The 25,548-nt window shown below is 40.3% G+C and overlaps 1 protein-coding gene across 6 annotated transcripts in view; it reads left to right on the top strand.

The window, feature by feature from the left end:
• LOC122806846 (cyclin-dependent kinase 17-like) overlaps window positions 1–25,548 on the top strand; it is a 2,140,137-nt gene that overhangs the window by 1,701,923 nt on the left and 412,666 nt on the right. For all 6 annotated transcript variants that reach the window (XM_044077605.1, XM_044077600.1, XM_044077601.1 and 3 more), the window contains one exon: window positions 5,433–5,553. In XM_044077605.1, the coding sequence (XP_043933540.1) occupies window positions 5,433–5,553 (121 nt within the window). The remainder of the gene's footprint in view (window positions 1–5,432; window positions 5,554–25,548) is intronic.

The following is a 25,548-nucleotide window of genomic DNA, read 5'->3' as shown; positions in this document are numbered from 1 at the left end:
CATTTTTTAGCATTTATCTTGAGACCATGGCTTTGACACCATGCATCAGTCTCATTAAGGCCCTTCTGGAGGATATCCATGTCGGCCGGAGACTCTATTATAGCACCCAGTTTGCAGTCGTCCGCAAACTTTGTCAGCCACAGCCCTTCAGTGCTTGCCTGTACTTCTGAGAAGTATATGCCAAACAGGAGAGGCCCGAGGACAGAGCCCTGAGGCACACCGCTCATTACTGGTCTGTATTCGGACATAGATCCCGCTACTCTTACTTTGTGGGATCTGTCTGAGAGCCAGTTTGTGATCCATCTTGTGACGTAAGGGTTTATGCCCAGGTTGGTGAGTTTATCAATAATACCCGAATGGGGAATGGTGTCAAATGATTTAGCAAGGTCAAGGTAAGCTGTGTGTACCTCCTTTCCTTATCTATAGCCTGAGTAACTGCCTCAAAGAAGTCCACCAGGTTCAGGAGGCATGATCTGCCCTTGACGAAGCCGAACTGTGTGGGGTCAAGTGTTTGGAGGTTCCCAGTCTCTCCATTTATGAGTTCCATAATGATTTGCTCCATTGCCTTACAGATCAGACTGGTCAGGCTTATTGGTCGGTAGTTCCCAGGGTCGGTTGTGGGCCCACTCTTGTGCAGTGGAACCACCGTTGCTGTGTGCCATTCTATGGGCACATATCCTGTCAAGAGGCTGAGACTGAACAGGGTGTTCAGATACAGGGTTAATTCATTTTGGAGCTCGCGTATGACAAAGCCTGAGACACCATCTGGTCCCATGGAGGCAGTGTTTTTATCTTTAGATAGAGCCTTATTAACCAATGTAACAGTAATAATTGGAGTTGCACAATCCCCTGGAATAGTAATAGGCCCTGCAGGTAGTGAAGGGGGGAGAAATTTGCACTGAACCTGTCAGCCAAGATGTTGGCAATGTCAGTGGGATCAGTGTATTTTGTTCCGTTTTGTACTAGCTCAGAACAGACCTGAGCGTTGCCATTTAGGTTTTTGACGTAACCATAAAAGGCCTTATGGTTATCCTTGGCAACTTTCTTTTCGAAATTGGCTTTAGTTGACTTGATGAGGGCCCTCAGTTTCTTACTAATGCTGATCAGGGATGATTTTTCTACTTGAGATTTGGCCTTTTTTTGTACAAGTCTCCTCCTTTTATTGTATAGTTTGCTTATGGCCGGAGTCCACCAGACTGGTTTCTTCTTGCTTGAGGAAGGAGTCTTGGTTTTATTTGGGATAGCACGGTCCATGCAATCCTGAAGATGTATATAAAGTGCGTTGGTGTAGGATTCTGCATCCTGGATATCATTATCCTTCTGCAAGGGAATAGTGAAGCTTTCCACTTCTGATGCAAGTAGTTTGAAGTTTGCTTTGGAAAGTTTTTTTACGATGGTTTCTTTGACTGGGGGAGGTGGAGGAGTGAGTATGTCCAGGATTATCAGTTTGTGGTCTGATCTGACCAGAGAGGGAGTGATAATGGATGTGGTACATCGGCGCCCATATTTGTGATGACTAAATCCAATATGTTGTCCCCTCTAGTGGGAGAACATACCAGTTGTTCAAGGGCATTTGAATTTATAAATTCTATAAACTGCTGGGCATAGGCGTTAGAACTTTGGTAGTTTGCCCAGTCTATACCAGGGTAGTTGAAATCACCCAAAATTATGGTGTTGGGTTGGACCTTTATATTTTCCAATCACTTAAGGAATGCTGAGTGAGCATCTTGGGACATGGTGGGCGATCTATAACAGGCTACGACTTGAAATGTGGTTTTGCCTGCTGATAGTTGTGCATGGATGATCTCTGGGGCATCATGCTGCGCCACTAACCTGGAGATGTGGGTATCCTTGATGAATATGGATACATCTCCACCCTTTGTAGTGCGATCCAGTAACTGAGGCCGGAAGGTATGATATGAATTGTAACCTGGAAGTGCTGGGGTGCTCTCTGGAGACTTGAACCAAGTTTCTGTCACTGCGCAAACATCGATTTTCTCCATACTGAGGAGTGCCTCGAGTGCGTGCATTTTATCAGATTGTCTTCATAGAGACATGAGAACCATATACACAGTTACTTTTACTACAAGCACTCATGTATTTGTTAAAGGAAACCTTTATTATATTCAGTGTTCTTATTTTATTTATTTGCTTCCCTTTAAAACGTGTTAGTAGATGAAGCCATTTTTTTATTTATTTGCTTCCGTTTAAAACGTGTTAGTAGATGAAGCCATTTTTTATTTATTTGCTTCCCTTTAAAATGTGTTAGTAGATGAAGCCAAGGACCTTAATCTAGTCATTCCCCTATGGGAAGAGTGAGAAAAAGTACACAGTTTCTTTTTTTTTTTGCATCATGCTCTGTTGTCCAGATCTTTCTTCTTTTTAACATTGCAGTCCCTGCATTTCTTAAAATTGAACAAGGACCCCTAATACGCTCAAAAGTAACTGAGAAATCTTTACTTTATAGCATGCAGCTTATGTCATGCATTGTAAAAATACTACTGGTAAGAACAAATTTTTATTTTACGTACAGTTAACTCTTTCCTTCCTCTTCCCTACCCTAAATGTGCTTCCAAATATTAATGACATAGTAAGGCACATGCTTTGGAGTCCTCAGTAAGCTTAAAGTTGAAGAAGTCCAATATTTCCAGGTTTTCCTGCTCTGTCATGTTTCACAAATGTTAATTAATATTTTGTGATCCCACATTTATTTGTCAGTTTCCGAGTTGCTAATTTTCTTCCTGTTGATTTCCATCTCCCAAATCCAGTCTCTGCTTAATTTCCAATGTACCCCAGGTTCTTCTAGTCAACTCTTGTGCTTTTTTGTATGTCTCAGTCATTTTCCTTTGAAACATTGGAAAAGGTTTCACTAGCAGTTTGTCTATGGACTTCATTACAAAAAGAACAAAAATCAAAATCTCCTTATGTGATTGATAGCTCACTTTTTGTTAGACAAACTTTTGTATTTCCTCCTTAGCATGTCCTGCATAAAAAATGATTTTGACCCTCCAGAAAAGAATATTCTGAAAATACCTGGATACAACAGCTTTAATCTCACGCCTTCTGCTCGACATACAATAATTACTGGAATAAATGTAGTCCTCTTCTGACTTGTGTACAATGAGTAATCATTTTCCTCAAGCACACACTACTGTCTCCTACTTATAGTACTTTGTCCTTCTGCCACAGTTTTGTCAGAATCAAGTCTTTCTGCTGGTAGGATTACATTTTTACTATCAAAGGGCTCTTCTGTATGGCCAGGTTTAGAGAATACACACATTGTGCCCTTTCAATTAAAAACTCCTCCTGTAGCGTACCAGTTGTTGTTTGTCTTTCGGCTTTTCCCGGTTAGGGGTCGCCACAGCGGAACTCCAGTCCACTAATTATTGGCAGTAGATTTTCACAAACGCTGAGGTGCCAGCTCGACGTCCAACCTTCAACGAAGGCACGCCCATTTACGCATGTCTTTCAAACACCTATCCAACCGCGGGGAGGACATGCAGACTCCACACAAGAGGGCACTCCCCGCACTCCAGCCGAGAATCAAACGGGAGAACATCTTGCTGTGAGGCAACAACGCTACCACTGCACCACCGCAGATGACCTGTAGAATACCAGTCCATTTCTTATTTGTGCTTTCATAAAATTAATAGTCTGTCGCTTGCAACTTCTCAGTTACAGCAGAAAAATCTCAGGTTTTCCCTATGTGCTTTGTTCTCTAATTCTATTATTTTTTTGAAACATCTCTTCTTTAATAGTCTCTTACTGTAACTTTTCTTCATTTCGACCTCTGACTTTTGCAGTTTTATCTGAATATCTGTTTTTCTTCCATTTTTTCCAGTCTTTTATTTCCGTTGTTATACTCCAGTGTTTTATTTTCATAAGCTTTGAGAACATTTGACATTTTTTCCTCTAGATTACTGGAAGCCACGTCTTGCATCAAAGCTGGAGCTTGAACTGCTTTTTCCGTAGCAGCTCCAGGATTCTTCCCAGTCTGTGTTTTCTCTTCACCTTTTCCAGTTGATTTTCTTTCAGGCTCTCTTAGTTTCTTCTTTGCTGGCATTCAATAGTAACTGAAATTTACTCAAGCTGACAATATCTCTTCTTGAACTGTCTCATACTCAGCTAGCCTTTTCTTAATTTCAACCTCTGATTTTTGCAGCTTTATAAGCTCATTTGAATATCTGTTTAAAGCTTCTTCCATTTTTCCAGCTTTTTAATTCAGTTGATATACTGCTTCAGTGTTTTGCTTATTTTAATCAGCGCTGAGTACATTTGACTTATTTTTTCCTCTAGGTTACTTGAAGTCATGTCCTTCACCACAGCTGGAGCTTGCACTGCTTTTTGCAGAACAGATGCAGAATTTTTCCCAGTGAGTGTTTTCTCCTCGCCCTCTGTGACTCTCTCTTGCTGGCATCCAGACAGTGCACTTATTAGCCAGTTACTGAAATTTACTCAAAAAGTCAGATTTGCTGGATCTCTTCTAAGTTTCTGTTCTCACACTGAAATTAAGTTGTTACTCATTGTGGAGCCACCTTGGAAGTCTTGGAGTGTTGCTTTTTCATCTCATCTTTAAAAATATTTATTTGTTGCAATCGTCTTTGATATAATCCATTTTGGAATGTAATTTGGCCATTTTAATGAAATTTATTGCATGTTATTGAGATGAAGTGATTTGTCTTGTAGAAGCGTGAAGTATCCTCTCAATTTGACGAGATTATAAATAGTATTGACAGACATAAGAATCTCAAATAAGATTATTTAGGTGCATTCTTTAAAGAATTGCTGCAAAGGAAAATTCCTGTCAAAAATCTGAAGAGCTTCTCCTCAGAGCAGTTAATAGTCAGCCATCTTGTTTTCAGAATCATGTACTTCCCATTTTTCCATAATCTCCTTAACAGAAAATACCTTTGCCAGAGTTGCTTTCCTCTTCTTCAGAAAGGGAGAAATATTTGTGGTCCATTCAGGGGAAACATTTTCCAGCCAAACATAGTTTCTTTTCTGTGTTCAGTGATCAGTGACTTGCTCACCCCCCCCCCCCAAACATACAGGTAAAGTCCACCTTGTCAGATAATTCAGGGAATAGTAATAACTGTGGCAAGTGTCTATACACTCACACTAAGGATCAAAAGTATTCCTCCATGTGGCTCATGTGTTTATATATCTTGATTTTATTGAGGAGCTACTTGTTGGCATATTCAACCCAAATGTTTTTGAATATGTAGTCAAGGTAGGTACTTTGTGTAACTTTCTCTTCCATTTTTAAAATTTCTTTTTTTAACAGGATGCAGGTTTTTGGTGAGGAATTGATGGCTGTTATTAGCAGTGGCTGACATCAATGCAGATATTTATTCAGTCAGTGTTACTTTTATGAAAGTGTTTTAGGATAAATGTAGTAAAATTTATTGTCCTGGTATTTTTATTCTCTTTAGGGTTGGCTAGAGCAAAGTCTGTGCCTACTAAAACATATTCTAATGAAGTAGTAACATTGTGGTATCGACCGCCAGACGTATTATTGGGTTCAACAGAATATTCTACGCCAATAGACATGTGGTAAGTCTTGTAGTGATCAGTGGCATTACATACAAACAAGAACTCACTAATTTTATTATTTTTATATTTACTTGTATACTCATGTTTGTGCTCATTTTGTGTGAAAGTTAGTATCTTCAATGAGAGGAGTTTATGTGGCACTATGTTATGGATCCCTCTGTGTTTTCTTTTAATGTAGATTTAAGTAAAGTACTTCTTTGCTTCATTCTTCCAGAAAAAGGGCAATAGAGTTGAGGTCCTTTATCTCTGCAAATATGTACACCGCTGTAGAGGTGGGTCTATATTAAAAGCACAAAGGTTTAGTTACCCGAATACTTAAAAGCCAACACATATTCTGCGAACCGCAAATACACTGAACGCCCTAAACCACAAAATTCAAAAACTCTAACCGTCATAGTTGTCCCACCCCACCGCCCGCTACATACTACCTACCCAAACAAACTAAATAAACCACATACATACACTAACCAAAACCCTACTTCTAACCCTAAACTAAACCCTACTTCTAACCCTACACTAAATCTTGCATATACCACCATGTATGCACTTACCTTAACCCGCACCCTAACCCTAAGGTTCGTAACTATCGCACACCTACCTTACAGAGCTATACCGCAGAAGGGCCAACCATGACGATTCGATGTTTCGGATTTCGCACTTCAGGACAATCAATTTTTTTGCGTTTTGATGAAGACATGTCGACGTTTAGGTATTCAGGTAAGTACACCTTCGTGCTTTTAATATAGATCCGTAGATGTATGCTGTAAACAGGGATAGAGACTAGAAGGATTGTCCACCATGTCTTAGATTATATTATATAGTAAAACAATTATATCATTGCTGCCATAGCCTAAGCTGTATAGGATGTCCTGCAAAGGACTGGACCAGCTGGCCAGCTTCAACATGCCCTAGCCACTATCATATGTGATGGAAGCGGTGCAAAGGCAGTGGCTAGGGCACCAAAACTTCAGAAATTTTTGACACTGAAGAGCGCACTCCTCTGCATGCTTTTTGAAATTGACTGTTGGTTAGCACTTCTATAAGGCTGAGCAGATAAGATGTTCTTCATGTTTCACTGTTGCAGTCATCACATTTGGGTTGTCTGCCTGGAGGTAGCCCTCAGTCGGACTGAATACCAGTGTCTTGGGATTTCTGCATCGGATGCTGTCGCGTCTTCCATGACGTCAGGTCGTCAGGGGTATAAAACATGCAGCCGACGCCATTACATCAGCTTTTCTTGCCGTGCAGTGTCCGAAGCAGAAGCAGTTTGCAAGTGCTGGTCAGCCGCCTCTTGAAATTTTCGTTTTTCAAGTTTCAGACCTGAAGTCTTCTAAAAGATAAGTACTCCGTTGGGGATCCTTTTTTCTTGCTCTAACCGATGTCAGAAAAAGTTAATAATTGTCTTGCTTGTGGAAAGCAAATACCTCTCAGAGATTTTCATTCTTACTGCGTCACCTGTTTAGGTCCAGACCACGACGTTCCTCGCTGTTGGTTTTGTGCCTTGTTCAACGCCCGAACTGTTCATCGTTGGGCAATTTTTGTCGCTAAATTTTTTCGCTCTCATTCTCCATATTCCAAAATGGCTTTGATAAGCCATCCGACTACCGATCTTCGGAAAAAACGTAAGGATAAAAATAGAGACAGACCACATAGGTCCAAAACTGCCGACGAGGCTTCCATTAAGCTAGTCGCCAGTCCGCCGGTACTCAGTGAGGCGCTTTCGCAGCCCCTGATACCCACTTCTACAGATTCATAGGCCTCTTCTGAGACCCATTTGGAGTCCGGTATGCTGCGAGATGCTTCGACTATGGAACCTGCAGATGTCTGTACATTGAATGGGTCTGGAGCTGCTGTGCAGGCACCGACTTCTGAGGGTGTATTCAGGCCTTCCGATTTTCATATTAATCCAACGACTTTGTTTCAAACCAAAAATACCGAATTTCTCAGGCCCAGAGTTCGCACTACTCCTAGGAAACCGATGACCAAAGTGCATTCTCAGGCCCACATGCTTCAGAAACAAATGCTTAGAATGGCTGGAGCTCTTATAACTTTAATTAGGGAAAGCCAGCCTTCCCCCTCAAAAAGACCAAGAACTCATTTTCCTTCTGATACTTCAGATCATGAGTCTGTTGACTCTGATCCTTCTGATTACCATGCATGCCCTGCAGAGGATTCCATTCCCTCTGCTTCCCTACTAGAAGATTTTTCTTTTGGTGAAACCCTGCATACTCTTAGAGAGCATTTCCACTCGGAGTGCCAGGACTACCCACAGTCCAAAAAGAGACTCAGGGAATTTTTAAACTTGCCTCAGCACAGGTCTCTAGCTATCCCTCCTTTTCTGGAAATTGTAGATGATGTCTTCTTGGAATCCAGCCTTACCACGATACATTGCCTCTAGCTCCCAGGAAACCTGACAGGTATTAGAGTACCTGAATCCCACAAATTCCTCTTTAAGAATCCTACCGTGGATCCAGAGACCATTTCCCAGGGACCTAAAGGCATTACGGCTACAACAGCCAATAACCCTACCCCTTCAGACAGGGACTCTAGGGCTTTACACAGATAGGGTAAGAAGGTATACACCTCTGCTACTCTTGCCATCAGGGCTTTAAATTGCCAGTTTCATATGTTAAAGTATCAGCAGCATATTATGGAGCTGATTAAACAGAAAATTATGTTGATTCCTGATAGTGCAGAACATGAAGATTTACAAGAGTTAATGCATTCTGTTAACCAAGTTGGAAAACATACTTTGCAGGGCTGCTGTCACTGGGTCTGTTCTTAGAAGGCATGCTTGGCTTAAGGAACAAATCTTGCCAGACCATGTCAAAGCAAAATTACTAGATGCACCATTAAACCAAGAACGCCTGTTTGGCAATAAAGCAGAAGTAGTCCTCAAAAAGCTGGAGAAAAAAGCTAAATCTATGCAAACTGTTAAAGATTTCCTGCAGGTACAGCCACCTAGATTCAGTAGGCATTGGCCTTCTAAAAATTGGTCCTTTCCAGTCCATCCCAGACCTTCTCAGTATAAGCCCAGGGGCAGCAGGCCACCAAGATTACAGTCACAGGGTATTCACAGATCTAAGCAATAGAGTGCTCCCACCTCTAAAACAGGGAGTAGTAAGCCACCTTCCTTTGGTAAAATCTTGCAGTGACTTATCCTTAACTCTTCCAAGCCTTGCCCAAGTACTTGCACCCTTAGGAGGAAAACTCGCCCTGCATGCAAAAAAACTGGGAGTACATCACCTGGGACAGATGGGTCTTGAACATTGTATCCCAGGGATATAGATTCTGCTTCCACTCACTGCCAACTCCAAGCGGATGGCCAGACCTCCCCCCAAACCAGTGGGCAGAGGCCCAAAAGCAGTACTTTCTCTTCTCAGTATCAAGGCTATTTAGCCTGTCCCAGCAGAGCAAAGGGGACAAGGTTTTTACTCCAGACTGTTTCTGGTACCCAGAAAAGAAACCTCTTGGTGCCCTATCCTGGATCTGTCTATTCTCAACACCTTCCTGGTTGTCCCAAAGTTCAAAATAAGGTTGTGCAAGAACAAACAACTGATAAAATATAATCAGATCCTGCAGATAGACTAGTGGTGGACCGTAGCTGGGATAGCTACTAAAGTTCAAAAAAATGACACGGATATATGAAACTTGAATTATGTCACTGATAAAACAGAACGAAAAAAAGATGAAAAAACACTTCTTTTAAATCCACAGAAACCTCACTGCTTCGCCGAATTGGCAAGATGTTGAACTAAAGTGTAACAAAAAGACTGATACACGCTGATGTTTAGCAGTTCAAAGTTAAGTAGGACTAAATCTGTTTATATCCCAGGCATATACATTCCTATAACTCTTCCAAATGATGCAAAGTAACTTGAACACAACTCACAACAGTCTGTGTGGGGACACCATAACAGGCATAAAAAAGTAACTTAGAATGTTTGTAAAAGCTGATGAAATGTTGTAGAGCAAATGCCTGGTTGCTCAGGAAGTCCTGACTATCCGTTTAGCTTGTGGTAGAGAAAACCCAATCCAATACTTTGTAGTTAGAAAAACACAAGAAGCTTCCCTTTGCAAACTCAATAGTTCCAAACTTGCAGGAAGCAAATGAAGCACTAGAAGCACTAGCACAATTGCTATGTAAACAAACTCAGAAGTTCCAAACTCATGCACTGTTATACACTGATGTTTAGAAGTTCAAAAGTAAAGTAGGACTAAATCTGTTTATATCCCAGGCATATACATTCCTGTAACTCTTCCAAATGATGCAAAGTAACTTGAACACAACTCACAACAGTCTGTGTGGGGAGACCACAACAACCATAAAAAAGTACCTTAGAATGTTTGTAAAAGCTGATGAAATGTTGTAGAGCAAATGCCTGGTTGCTCAGGAAGTCCTAACTATCCGTTTAGCTTGTGGTAGAAAACCCAATCCAATACTTTGTAGTTAGAAAAACACAAGAAGCTTCCCTTGGCAAACTCAGTAGTTCCAGACTTGCAGGAAGCAAATGAAGCACTAGCACAATTGCTGTGTAAACAAACTCAGAAGTTCCAAACTCATAGGAAGCAAAAAAGGCGCTGTAGACTGAAAATAAATCCTTTATTACAACGATAGCATTCCTTAAGCACTAGTTGAGCGCTTTCATCTGCACCATCGCAGACTTCATCAGAACTAGTGCAAAACATTTAATTAACTCATTTAAAAACAGTTTTGGCCAAAACTTTGTTACTCAATTTAAAGAAACAGTACTCCATTTGTAACATAACTAATATTGGACCTATATAAAAAACATATAAATCTTGGTGATTTATGTATATACATACCAAAAGTAAATACAAATGTATGTTATATAATTATAAATATTGATTTTAAAAGTCACTAAAAATAATTATTCATATGGTATTGTGATTGAAATACTAAAACATGAATTAAATTCACTATGTACTTACATTTCATCAAATATTGCAGCCATAAAAATATTATGTATCAAGAATTAAAAATGGTTTTATACTTATAAAATCGTTAATACCTGGATTCCTAGTGGAATCAGTTAAAATCTGCCACTTGCTTTCTTTACAGGCCAGTCTTGTTTTCCAATCCCTCCAAAAGGAATTTCCTTCACCTCATCTATTATCATAAAGGAGAATCGTGTCCCTCACCATATTCCTTGATGTGTCTGTATAGGGCATTTTACTATCCATTTTCCTAATTTTATAATAATGCTCATAAATCGTTTCTTTAACTCTCTTTCTGTTTTGCCTATATAATAGGCTGGACATTTTGCACAGAGCTAAATATACTATGTGCTTGGTGCTGCAATTTCCACCTATGCTCCTAATTTTACTGTGATTAATGTCATTCAAAACAATATCACTGTTGGTGTTTATATGTGTACATTGTTTGCATCTTCCGCACTTTCTGGTGAAAACCTTGTCTTTATTATTGTTTCTGCCTTTCCCTAACTTGGAATGTTCCAGTAATCTTTTTTATGTTGGGACCAGTTTTGTATACTATCTTGGGTTCCTCACCCAGTATATTTTGTTGACATCTGATACTGTGATAATGTCCCAATATTTCTTTATAATGTCCTTAATCTTGGTGCTGTGAGGGGTATAGGTCAGAACACACACTCTACCCATATTTGCTTTCTGCAAGTTAGCGTTCATCTCTTTATCAAGACCTAGCAGTGGTTTATATTTTATTCCCCATTGGGATTTAACAAATTCAATGGTGTCACTAATCATGTTGCTGGGATATCCTCTCCTTTCAAATAAATCTGCTAACAGAACCATTTCTCCTTCCATGAATTCTCTAGTTGATGACATTCTGGCACATCTAATGCACTGTCCCTTCATAATATTTTTGAAAATGTGTGGTGGATGTTCACTACCAAAAAATAGATAATCATTAGAGAATGTGCTTTTTCTATGTATCTTGGATGTAAAACCTTCCTCATTGGAACCTATGAACACATCCAAATATGAAATACCTGAGTTATTTGTTTCATAGGTAAATTTCAAAAATTGGTAGTTTCGTTGATGTATTCAATAAATTGTGGTATTGTCTCGTTGGGTCCCTTCCACAGAATGAATATATCGTCCAGAAATCTTACATAGAAGGTGATGTAGCTGGAGAATGCACAGTTGGTAATGAATTCATTCTCCCAATCAGACATAACCAAGTTTGCAAATATGGGGCACAAGATGCCCATAGCAACTCCTTGCTTTGTCTGAAAAATTCACCCTCGAAAGTAAGATAATTGTGATCCAACACTAGGCCCATCATATCCATGATTAGATTTATTTTATCCCAGGTCAATGTAGAAAACTTTCTAAGACTCTGGCAAATCTCTCTAGTCCCTCGTCCTTAGGAATACATGAAAATAAGTCACATACATCAATGGTGATGAATGTACATTGTTCTGTCCATTTGTCAGGACTGAGTTTACTCAAGAAATCCCATGAGTCTTTGATGATGAATGGTACATGTGTATAAATATGTTTCGTCCATCTATCGATCGTTACTCCTATGTTATATGTTTTTGACTTTGAACCTGAGATGATGGGTCTGAAGGGTGGTTTGGTCAGAGACTTGTGAATTTTCGTTATTCCTATTATGCAAGCCATCACTGGATGATCAACTTTTAGAAACCTATATACTTCTTCTGTGATGCGGTTATCAATAAAGTATTCTTCCAAAGCTATGTCAATTCTTCTAAAACCTTGGTTAATTTGATTGATTGAAACCTGTTGGTAATTCCCAGAATGGTATAAAATATGGTATATCTCAGTGATATAATCTTTTGGGGATAAATAACTGCCCTCCCCTTGTCGGGTTTCATTATTCTTACGTCTTTTTATACATATATTCATTCAGTACCGCTCTTTCTTCTTTGGAGATGTTGTCTTTGTTAATTCCTGTTTTTCCGATATTCTCTTGTGATTTCATGGTTGAGTAGATACAGTTCTTTACATATCATTTGTTCAAATACATTCACTTGTGAATTGTACTGAGGTATAAATGTACTTTTCTTTTTAATTCAGTGGGTATATATGTGGCCTCATCATCCTTTCCTTTTTCAAATAGTAGAGCCAGGTTAAGTCTGCGACTATATAATTTGATTTCTTTGATATGATCTACTAGATTGAATTTCTGTGTAGGGATGAATTTGGTTCCTTTGCATAAAAGGGAACATAATTCTTCATGAATAGGGACATCTGTGTAGTTGTACGTTGAAGCCTTTATAGTCGTGATACTAGGTTTTCTTTTTCTAATTCTGATGTATCTACCTCCTGTATGTCTAATTTCACAGTTTCATCATGTCCATCATTTGAATTTTCATTGTTGATGTTGAGGGAGATGGGACCACGTCAATCTCTCTAGATGGAACTAAAATGGCAGGAGGAGAGACAGTAAAACCTCCAACTGTCGTTCTAAACTGACAAACTCTGGATTTTACTTGTATTTTCTGCTGCTCTGGTAATTTGTTTTCCATAATTTTGATGGTGTCTTCCTCCCTGAAAATTTTCCTGTCTGTCCACCTGTCTTCTACCTCTTACATGTGTATATCCTTCATCTAATCTTTCTTTCCTATCTTGTGGCCAAACATATACCTTACAAGTTCTATATAGCTCCATATCACGCTCTAATTTTTTGTTTTTCCTTCGGAAAATATTTTCCGCTGTGGTTTCTGCCATTTGGAATTGTTTGTGGTATAAATCATACCACTGTTCAAATGCAGGGTTACGCAAAATAAATTCATTAACATGCTCTACTTCATCAATGAGTACATTCAACTTATCCTCGTAACACTTCAATAACAAATTCATATAACAAATGCCAAAAACATTTGTATTTACTTTTGGTATGTATATACATAAATCACCAAGATTTTTATATAGGTCCAATATTAGTTATGTTACAAATGGAGTACTGTTTCTTTAAATTGAGTAACAAAGTTTTGGCGCCAAAAACTGTTTTTAAATGAGTTAATTAAATGTTTTGCACTAGTTCTGATGAAGTCTGCGATGGTGCAGATGAAAGCGCTCAACTAGTGCTTAAGGAATGCTATCGTTGTAATAAAGGATTTATTTTCAGTCTACAGCGCCTTTTTTGCTTCCTATGAGTTTGGAACTTCTGAGTTTGTTTACACAGCAATTGTGCTAGTGCTTCATTTGCTTCCTGCAAGTCTGGAACTATTGAGTTTGCCAAGGGAAGCTTCTTGTGTTTTCTAACTACAAAGTATTGGATTGGGTTTTCTCTACCACAAGCTAAACGGATAGTCAGGACTTCCTGAGCAACCAGGCATTTGCTCTACAACATTTCATCAGCTTTTACAAACATTCTAAGGTACTTTTTATGGTTGTTGTGGTCTCCCACACAGACTGTTGTGAGTTGTGTTCAAGTTACTTTGCATCATTTGGAAGAGTTACAGGAATGTATATGCCTGGGATATAAACAGATTTAGTCCTACTTTACTTTTGAACTTCTAAACATCAGTGTATAACAGTGCATGAGTTTGGAACTTCTGAGTTTGTTTACATAGCAATTGTGCTAGTGCTTCTAGTGCTTCATTTGCTTCCTGCAAGTTTGGAACTATTGAGTTTGCAAAGGGAAGCTTCTTGTGTTTTCTAACTACAAAGTATTGGATTGGGTTTTCTCTACCACAAGCTAAACGGATAGTCAGGACTTCCTGAGCAACCAGGCATTTGCTCTACAACATTTCATCAGCTTTTACAAACATTCTAAGGTACTTTTTTATGCTTGTTATGGTGTCCCCACACAGACTGTTGTGAGTTGTGTTCAAGTTACTTTGCATCATTTGGAAGAGTTATAGGAATGTATATGCCTGGGATATAAACAGATTTAGTCCTACTTAACTTTGAACTGCTAAACATCAGTGTGTATCAGTCTTTTTGTTACACTTTAGTTCAACATCTTGCCAATTCGGCGAAGCAGTGAGGTTTCTGTGGATTTAAAAGAAGTGTTTTTTCATCTTTTTTTTCGTTCTGTTTTATCAGTGACATAATTCAAGTTTCATATATCCGTGTCATTTTTTTGAACTTTAGTAGCTATCCCAGCTACGGTCCACCACTAGTCTATCTGCAGGATCTGATTATATTTTACCAAAGTTCAAAATGCTTACTCTCCAACAGCTGCTTCCTATGCTAGCCAAGGACTCCTGGCTAGCCACCCTGGACATAAAAGAAGCTTATCTGCACATCCCCATAAGGGAATCTTGCAGGAAATATCTGCATTTCAAGGCAGGCTCTATGCACTATCAGTTCTCTAAGCTTCCCTTTGGCTTATCTACTGCGCCCAGGGTATTCACAAAATGCCTAGCTCCAGCCATTGCATATTGCAGACAGAGAAAAATTCAAATTTACCCATACTTGGACGATTGCCTGAGTCAGGCAGACAGTCAGGAAGTGCTACTCCAGCACCTGACATTTGTAAAGAGACTTCTAACTTCACTGGGGTACACAATCAACAAAAAGAAATCACATCTGGTACCCAGCCAACAGATTGTATTCCTGGGAGCAAGCTTAAACACAACTTCCCAGATGGCATTCCTCACTCCAGAAAAACAAATTATTTGACAAACTACTTCAATCTACTGGCCACCACAACCCAGCTATCTGCAAGAAAAGTACTGCAAGCCCTAGGGTTCATGGCCTCTTGCATTCTACTAATTCCATATGAAAGACTGTATATGAGGAAACTGCAATGGTACTTAAAAAGTCTCTGGTATCAACATTCTCAGGACCTGGAAACAGTGATTCCTATCATTCCTTGCCTAAGGGCAGAGTTCCATTGGTGGGCAGAGGCCTGCTACCACAACAAAGGACTCCCTTTCACTCAACCCCCTACCGTCCAAACCCTAACAACAGACACAAAGTTAATAAATATTACCTGTGGCAGGCACCATTTTTAAAACTACAATCCACTCTGCTACAGGCCCTATGAGGAGCTCAGTGTCTCTTCAGTAAGTGTTTTACAACTGTAAATGCCTATTTATGTTGAATTGTGTTAGACATTTTACAACTGTATATGTTTATGTTGAATTGTGTTAGACATCTAATATGATTTATGCTTTATTATTGGAAGTTACTGTGGCATGCTAGCATTTTGTCTGCACCAAGTTGTTTTAGTATGGTCTATTTGCATAGCTGCACCTTGTTCACTAATGTTATTCATGTAATTGTGTTGTGTGTAGACAGCTCATACTGGTGTCTAATTATTTCTATATAATTGTGCTGTTACTAGTGGATAGAATCGCATTAGAAAACCACGACAGAGTGCTGCTCGCTATATTTTTATCTGTGACTGCATAACTGTCTGAGGTTTCTTCTAACAGATGTTTTTCCAATTGGCTCAGTATCTACATATACTAGTAGTTGGTTCAAGACATATTTTCATGCATACAGTAGCTATTTGCTCAGTTTGTTTTTTATAATCTTTATAATATATCTTTACCATGTCAAAAGAGCTTACTCCTCTCTGTATTCTTCTTTTCTAGACCTAACACCACTCTTAAGTATTCAACTGCGGTACCACCTTTATCATTCTTATAAGAAAAGCGCAGTCCAAGTCTGAATTTGAATATGTGTCTACCTGTTTGAGCCAATATTCATTTTCCCCTGGAGAGCACTCTGATTTGGCTTGTAAGCAACCCCCCCACACACACACACTCATCTTCCACTTTCTCTCTTATTCCCTTCTGTTAGCAAATAGTATCCATAACTGATCAATACAGTGTGTTTGTTAATTTAAACTGAGACCACAGTAGCCTACTGATACAAGGTTATCCTGTTTTTCCACCTGAGAAATGGTTAAGAAATTACTTGCAGTTTCAGACCAGTCCTTGGTCAATTGTGATTGTTTCTTAAACACAAAATTGTCTTTGCTTTGGCTCATTAGCAGCAGTACAAAGAACTGCCTGCTCTCACACCCTTGTTCTCCCCTCCCACTTCCCTGTTTATTACCTTAAGACAATCCCAAAGTTAATAAATATTACCTGTGGCAGGCACCATTTTTAAAACTACAACCACCCTTGTCACTATCATATATTCATTTATCAGTTAACTCTGTTACCTGATTGTTCCAGCCCCCTCATAAGAGCAACTAACAGGGTTTCTACCTGCTTCGCTCCCCACCCTGCCTCCAGTGGTCCCACTTTTATTACACTCACAAACCCCTCCCATCTTTCCAATAGCCAACCACAGTGCTTACCCAACACTACCTCCTCCATCTTCCCACTACTATCACACCTCTTCAACTAACATGCACAAGCATACCTTACCTATGCTCACTGCATGCACTCTCCTTGCATATCTTACATCCTACCAAAGCTCCATCATTCCCCCACTCAACCACTACCACTGTACTACTACTCACACCACCACTCATGTCTCACCCTCACTCAGCTCCCCTCCCACCAACTCAAGAACCATCCCTATGTACCCCCCCACATATTCTACCAACTATATTACTCAAACATAAAGCATCCCTACAACTTAACATAGGTAACCCTCCCACCATACCTATTGCCCACAGAGCACAATCATAAAGTTTCCCTTATAAGCAAACACATTCAAAAACTGAGAAAACGTATAACCTCATGCATATCAAAACTAGCCTTACGTGGAGACATCCACCCCAACCCTGGCCCTACCATCTCCAACCCCAATCCTCATAATCAGACTAGAAACCACAGCTTCTCCCATATTACAGCCAATAGAAAGCCAAGTGACTTCCTTCTACTAAGCCTAAAGATTAGAAGTATATCCAACAAAGTCCATGAACTCCATGCCACCATAGACTTGTGCTCCCCAGATATAGTCACCCTGACAGAAACCTGGCTAAAACCTCACATTACCAGTGAGCAAATACTCCCTACAGGTTACGGCATACTAAGAGTAGACCGGCTAAACAAGAAAGGAGGCGGTGTAACTATAATATTTAAACAGCATCTAAACATCCAGATCTTAAAATCATCAGCTCCACAAATAGGCAATGAAGAAATAATATATACCAACCTCAAAATAAAACAAAACTATCAACATAATTGGATGCTACTTCCCACCTGGCCGAAACATCCATCCACTAGAAAACTTCTTCAGCTGGTCTACCCACCATCTCCCCCAAGAAACTATCATTTTAGGTGATTTCAATATTGACTGGCAATCCTGTTCTGGCAACCATCCAGCCCATCACGTAAACCTTCATGGCTTCACCCAACTAGTCCAGTCGCCAACCAGGATAAATAAAAACTCCAGCAAGCACACTACCCTGGATTGGATGCTAGTCAGTAAGAGCCCCCAGTCATATATAACAGTCTGCTTATCAGATAGCCTCAGTGATCACTCCCCAACATTCCTACTCAAAAAATACCTATACCAATCTAAACCTGTCATCTACCGTCAAATACGTAAAAAAACTAAACTTTGGGTTGCCCACTCACATTCATCTTATCCCTCAAAGAATGTAACTGGCATCCTCTAAAGTACCTCAGTCTTGATGACACAGTTGAATTTTTTAATACTACCTTCCTGAGCATCCTTAATTACCATGCCCCTATAAGACTTTCCAGAACCAAAGCACAACCCTCCCCATGGCTACAGAAAACCACTAAGTCAGAAATGAAAAACAGGGATAAAGCCTGGGAGCACTGGCGCAAAACCAAAACCCCCTCAACTAGACAGAAATTCCTAGAACTACGCAATAGAGTCAAAAAGCTAATACAACAGGACACATTCCAATACTACCAGTCTGCCCTAGACACCTCCCAACACAGCCCCAAATAATTCTGGTCCTCCATAAACTCCATCCTCCACCCAGGTAAAGTCAGTACCCCTCCTCCTAACATCCCTCACTCCTCAGAAAATATTGCTACCTCATTCAACACACACTTCACACAAGCCATACTATCACTAGCTAAACAACACAACCACCCTCCCCTGCAACCCACAACTTCAGCTAGTAGTATCCCCACTGCCTTCTCTTTTTCTCCTATACCTACCTCCAACATAAAAAAAACTCTCAACTAAACTTAAGCCCACCAAATTAGAAGCAGACAGCCTCCCAAGTGAATACCTACAAATCGCAGCTGATGCTCTGGCCTACCCAGTATCCATCTTGATTAACCGATCTCTGTCAGAAAGTTACATTCCCACACTGTGTATCGCATATAATTCCCCTCCACAAAGGCGGACCCTCCACAGAACTAACCAATTACCGCCCCATCGCTATTCTCTCTCCACTCTCCAAAATACTAGAGAGATGCATACACTCTCAAGTCTCAGACTACCTCCTTACTAATAACCTCATTTCCAATACTCAGCATGGTTTCCGACCAAACCATAGCACCACCACTGCCTTACTCTCCTTTACTAACACTATCCTTCAGCATAAAAACAATGGCTGTCTCTCCACTGCTACTTTCCTAGACATATCTAAAGCATTTGACATGGTCCCACACAAACAACTTATCTCTATCCTCAATAACCTATCCTTCTCTCAATCAGTCACCAACTGGTTTCAGAGTTACCTTTCTGACCGCCAACAATCCGTTGTATGGCAGAATGACTTATCTGCCCAACTACCTGTCTCCATAGGGGTTCCCCAAGGATCCATCCTTGGACCCCTACTCTTCTCTGTTTTCACCAATAATCTAGCCTCTGCCACCAAACATGGCACACTCATACAATACGCAGATGACTCAACCATCATCTGCTCAGCCTAGTCCCTACCCAAACTGCAAAAAGTCACACAGGAAGCCTTTTTCTCTGTTGAAACTTGGTTATCCGATGCCCAATTAATACTCAACCCAAACAAAACTAAACTACTCATCTTCCAACCCACCAAATATACTCAAAACAACTCTCACTTTAACATCACAGCAAAAGACAACACCACTATATACCCAACTCAACACACCAAATTGCTAGGAGTGGAAATAGACAATAAACTAAAATTTGACATTCACATATCCATGACCATAAAAAAGTCCACAAACAACTAGGAGCGTTATACAGAAATAAGCAACTTCTCACCAAAGCAGCAAAGATTTCAATAGCAAATTTCCACCTTATCTCCACCCTACTTTATGCCTCTCCAATATATACCAACCTAAGGCAATGCGATCTAAACAAGCTAGAGACCTGCTACAACAAAATCGCCAAATTCGCCACAGGAGTATCCTACTGTAGTCACCATTGTCTCTCACTTGCTGAACTGGACTGGCTTGAATTCCCTCACCTCCTTCAGTGGTATCAACTTTCACTCGCCCACAAACTAGTAAGCCATCCACTAAATGTCCCATCCCTCCAGAATCTACTCCAACTCTATCGCACCACCAGACCACTAAGATCCAGCAACAAAAATCACTTGCAGATCACTAAAGCCAATAACTCTGCTGGTGAAGCACTATTCTCTTGCACCATAGCCAAATTATGGCACTCCCTCCCACCCACAATTACCTCCATACCATTATGCACCCACTTCAAAACTTTACTAAAAGTGCACCTAAAAACATGCTGGTTATGCCCTTGCAACTCCCACTCTAAAAGCACCCACCCCATCCAACCACACTACCTTTCTTTCCACTCCACTAACTACCTTGATTATAGTAAGCTCAGATGCTCATAAGCCTAGTACTTATTATACAGCTGGAACTTCTTATTGTAACATTTGTTAATGTCTGTTATGTACTTCACAGATAAAGATTCTAGTTGTCTACTGATGTACTATGTTCTTCATCTGTAAATATGTTGTAAGTAATTGCTTTGTTATGTTGTTAATTGCTATGTAATCCAATGTAACTACTGTCTGTTTATTTTAACTATGGAGCTTTTCTCCCCGGGCCTCCGCTGAAAATGGACCTACGTCCAGTCGGACACTCCCGGTCAACAAATGAAAATAAAATAAAAATAAAATAAAACATCAGACTATGCATGGGGGGTTCACATGACAGGAAATGCATTCAAGGCAAATGGAGCCCAAAGCAAATGTGCCTGCATATCAGTCAAAAAGAAATGTTAGCTGTACAGAATGCTCTGACAGCCTTCAAAGGCCTTATTCTTCCAGGGCAGCTATTGATAAAGACAGACAACACCACAGTTATGTGGTACATAAGCAAGCAGGGGGGAACCCATTCCTACCCACTCTGCAAGTTAGCCATGGCTCTGTGGAACACAGCCTTGAGCAATCAAGTGCACCTGCAAGCTCAATTCCTGCCAGGCAAACTAAATTCAATGGCAGACGACTTAAGCAGAAATCTAATGGACCCACACGAGTGGAAACTGGAACCCAAATCATTCAAGCTTCTGATCTACAGGTGGGGGCATGAGAGTTGGACCTCTTTGCTTCCCCTCAGAACTATCAATTGAACAAATATTGCACCAGAACTTCCCACAGCCAAGCATGGAAAGTGCATGCCGTGTCCTTTACATGGGAAAACCTCTCAATCTGTGCCTTTCCCCCTCTGCCCCTCCTCTCAAAGGTTCTACTAAAGATCAAACAGGACAAGCCAAGGATAATCCTGATTGCACCAGACTGGCCACGGCAGCACAAGTACCCACTTTTGCGCAGTCTGACAGTACTGCCACCATGGCAGCTGCCTCAGACCCCCTCCCTGGTGTCCCAGCAGGAGGGCCAGATTTTGCATCCTCAGCTACAAACCCTGAACCTAGCAGCCTGGCTCACCCCCTGAACTCATCACCAGCAACCTTCAGTAAACAGGTGCTGGATGTCATCCTTGAGGCAAGGAGGCCTAGTATTAGAAAATCCTATTCAGAAAAGTGGAACAAATACTGTTCTTGGAGCCAGTCTCAAGGAATGGACACAACTGTGCCCAGCTTACCTGATATACTAGATTACTGAACAGAAATGCTCCACAAAGGCCTAGCCTTCTCTTCAATTAAGATTCAAGCCTCTTCCATCTCGACTCATTATAGTACTGAGCTACCCTTCTGTCATCCTTTGGTCAAACAGTTCCTGAGAGGAGCCAAAAATTTAAGACCCCCCAGGAGAGCTCCCACTCCAGCCTGGGACCTTAACTTTGTATTGGAAAAACGCACGCTTTCACCCTTTGAACCTGCTGCCTTAGCAGAGTTAAAATTCCTCTCCTGGAAAACAACTTTACTTCTAGCCATCACTTCAGCAAGAAGTGTGTCTGAATTGCAGACCCTTATGGCCGTGGAACCCTTCATTATCTTCCATGCGGACAGGGTTTCCCTCAGGACTAACCCATCATTTATGCCCAAGGTGGTGTCAAGTGTGGCGTTAAACCAATCCATTCACTTGCCAACCATTTTCCATAATCCTCAGAATAAAGGGGAAAGGATCCTGCACTCCCTGGACGTGCACAGGCAGCTTAGGTTGTATCTGAACAGGACTAAACCTTTCAGAAAATCTGACCAGCTGCTACTCAGCTTTACTACAGGGACAGAGGGCAAGGCCATTTCAAAGCAAACCATTTCCAAATGGATAGCACACTGCATCCATTTCTGCTACACACACCATGAGAAACATACCCCACAGAGGATCAGAACACATTCCACTAGGGCTACATCAACCTCTACAGTATTTTTCAGGGGAGTCCCTACCGTGGACATCCTGGAAGCTGCAACCTGGAGCTCTGTACACACCTTCACCAAGCATTACCACTTAACTATCTTTTCTAAATCCATAGCTGGATTTGCCACAGCAGTATTACAGGGCCTGCTTGCCAGCCCTTATGCTTCTTGACTTCCTCCACCCATCCTCAGCTTTGGGAATCAACCCAAATGTGATGACTGCAACAGAGAAACACGAAGAACATAGTACAGTTGTGTACACTTGCCGTAAATGTAGATGTTAGAGTGTATTCACTGTTACAGTCCTGGTTACCCTCCCTCCAGCCCCCTGACTTTTTTATACTTATACCTATTCTCTTTTGTTTGGCCATATCTTATAACATTGGTATTTGCTTTCTACTGGGGGTGTTCCACACCATGTAATTGCTTCCTATTGTCGGGGTCACTGACACCTGGGGCAAGAAAAACTGATGTAATGGCGTAGGCTGCATGTTTTATACCCCTGATGACCTGACGTCATGGAAGAAGCGACCGCATCCGACGCAGAAATCCCAAGACTCTGGTATTCAGGCCGACTGAGGACTACCTGCAGGCAGATAACCCAAATGTGATGACTGCAACAGTGAATACACTGCAACATTTACATTTATGGTAAGTGTACACAACTGTACTTTCCCCATTGGGGATTTTACTTTCTGAAGAAGTTCTGTTTTGAATAAAGTAGGATGAGCGCGCTGAATATTTACGCCGTTTGTGTCTGAACCCTGTTACTGCCATCATTTTTTAGTAGTTGTTGGTTTTCCCCACTGGGGGTTGCTTTTCACAAAATTAATATTTCTAAAATATGTTTAATTTTAGCCAAAATATTATTTTGAGCAACTGTAGAGGCATTTTAGGAATGGACGCCAAAGATTTCCCTCAGAATCTTGTGCGTTGACTTGTGGTTCATTGAAGGAAGTCCCTTGTAAACGTTTGTTTTTTTCTTTGGAAAAAAGCAGCTTGTTCAGGTTTTGGTTTCGAGTATTATTTAAAACGTTTACTTCAGAACTTGAAATCCCTGTTAGAATATTTTACTGACTCAACTAAGCTCCGCTAACCATTTATCAAACTTTTTTTTTTGACTGGTAGTCTTCCTTGGGTCTCTGTGGGGATCTCCTTGTTCATTTTTTTGTGATGAAATATAAACCACTTGTGCACAAGTGTTCAGAGGCTTGGGTTAGTGTGTGTGGTGTTTGTCAATTAAATTATTTTTCCCTCAGACATCTACTTTTGCTTAGAATGTATCACTGACTTTTCTAAGCTGTGCTGTCTGCATGTCAGGCACTATTTTCAGTTAACACTTATTTGAGTCCTAATGGGGATTCTTCTAAGTTGACATTTTTTTTTAATGAGGAAAAGTGTACTTTTATTTTATTGAAACATTTTATTAGTGTTTAGACTGTGGTGTTTGGTGGTTGTCAGGAAGGCATTTTATCTCTAAACTTAAAATTTCTGTCAGGAGGTGAAATCTACTCTTCCAGACTCTTATCTGCTTTGGTCAGAAACAAACAAGTAAATATAAAAGAGTTGCTTGCTCTGCTCAAGGCACTCAGTTCTCTAAATAATCTTTGGTACCTGGGAATTCTTCAAGTCATTTCAGACAATACCACAGTTGTGTGGTACGTCAACAAACAGACTAACCATGTTAGCTTGAGATGTAGCTTCACAACACAGTCTCGCTCTTCAGGCATCCTTCATTCCATCAGAGTAGTATTGTATGCCAGACGAGCTGATCAGGAGAAGGCAGACCCTAATGTTTGTAGACTAGATCAGGGGATCTTTTAAGATTTGATCCATCTGTGGGAGTTCCACTAATTGACCCATTTGCCGCCTCTGAATTATCTACTGCAAGATTCAGCTCCAAGACTCCATGCAAAAAGGCCTGGAAGAGCCTTTTCGTTTACTAGTACAGGAATTGTCCTGTATGCTTTTCCACCCTTCCCACTGATATCCAAGGTACTTCTAAAGATTCAGAAGGAACCCACGAAGATTATTGTATTGACTCCCTTTCTGTCCCAGACACCAGTGGTTCTCCCTTTTTTTGGAAATCGCCAGGGGAAATTACCACAAGCTTCCTAACAGAATGGACGTACTTGCACAAGATCGGGTCTTTGATGCATCCCATTCAACTTTAACTGACTGCCAGGATGATACTGTCTTAATTCCCTTTAAGCACTTGTTTACCGAGGACATGGAACAGGTACTAATGGAGATGAGATAGCCTGCTACTAGAAAATCATATTTTAGCAAATGGAAAAAGGTTTTCTTGTTGATGCCAATGATATAAATAGTGCCCATTCAGGGGTAGTTTTCTTGTTTTACAATATTTGAGCAATTTACTTTCCTGTGGTCTTTCTTACTTCTACCTCATGGTTCATTTAACAGCCATTTTAGCATGCCTGCCCATGGATCCTCTTTCAAGGCATTCTTGCGTCAAAATTTTTTTGAAAGGGGTCTTGCTTAAGAGGCCTCCAAGAAAACTGGTAGTCGCTTCTTGGAATCATAATTTTGTGTTAAAGAAGCTAACACTTGCTCTGTTTGAACCAGCTAATCTGTCTGACTTGAGGTTCTTAACATGGAAAACAGTTTTACTAATTGGTCTGACCTCTGTAAGAAGATTATTTGTGTTGCAAGCTGTTATGGTGAGTTAACCCTGTCTCATTTTCCAGAGACACAGTTTCTTTGAGAACTAATATTTATTTTATGCCTAAATCAGTATCCAAGTTTACTTTATGATTGATTATGTATTCCCCCATCTTCTTTACTGATCCTAAAAATGAAGGAGAAAGGATTCTCCATACCTTCGATGTCCACTGACAACTCTGATACTGACTTTATAGATTTAAATCTTTCAGATTTTTCGATCTGTTCTTTTCTTGAAAAGGTAAGAAGGGGAGACAACCTGTGCCAATCCTATTTCCAAATGGTTGTCTAAAGTTATTACCTTTTGTTATACTCGCCACAAAAAAACTATTCCAGGCAGGGTTAAGGCCCACTGTTACCCGGGCATTGACTTCACCTATGTTTTTTTTTGGAAAGGATTAGTTTCTAGAAGTACACTAGAAGCCACAACTTGGTCCTTTATATATACAGTTACAAGATCCTTTATTTATTTTATTTTATATTTATTGACTGGAATAGTCTGACTGGATACATGTCCATTTTCAGCGGAGCCCCGGGGAGAAAAGCTCCAAACTTACAAACAGATAAAGACAAGCAAGTTACAGTATATGCACAAACATATTGTATTAACATACAAGTTACAGTCTCATATTTCAAGCTTATGAAGAATACAGTTTATATACAAAAATATATACAAATATGTTACAGTTTCTCTTATCAAACCTATAGGTGCAGCTAAAGTATGTGCAAAGA

This window comes from Protopterus annectens, chromosome 7.part0 (assembly GCF_019279795.1).
Source record: "Protopterus annectens isolate FY-2018-M chromosome 7.part0, PAN1.0, whole genome shotgun sequence".
Classification (NCBI taxonomy): Eukaryota; Metazoa; Chordata; order Ceratodontiformes; family Protopteridae; genus Protopterus; species Protopterus annectens.
Note: the sequence above shows the minus strand (reverse complement) of the source record. Positions and strands in the feature narration are given on the sequence as shown.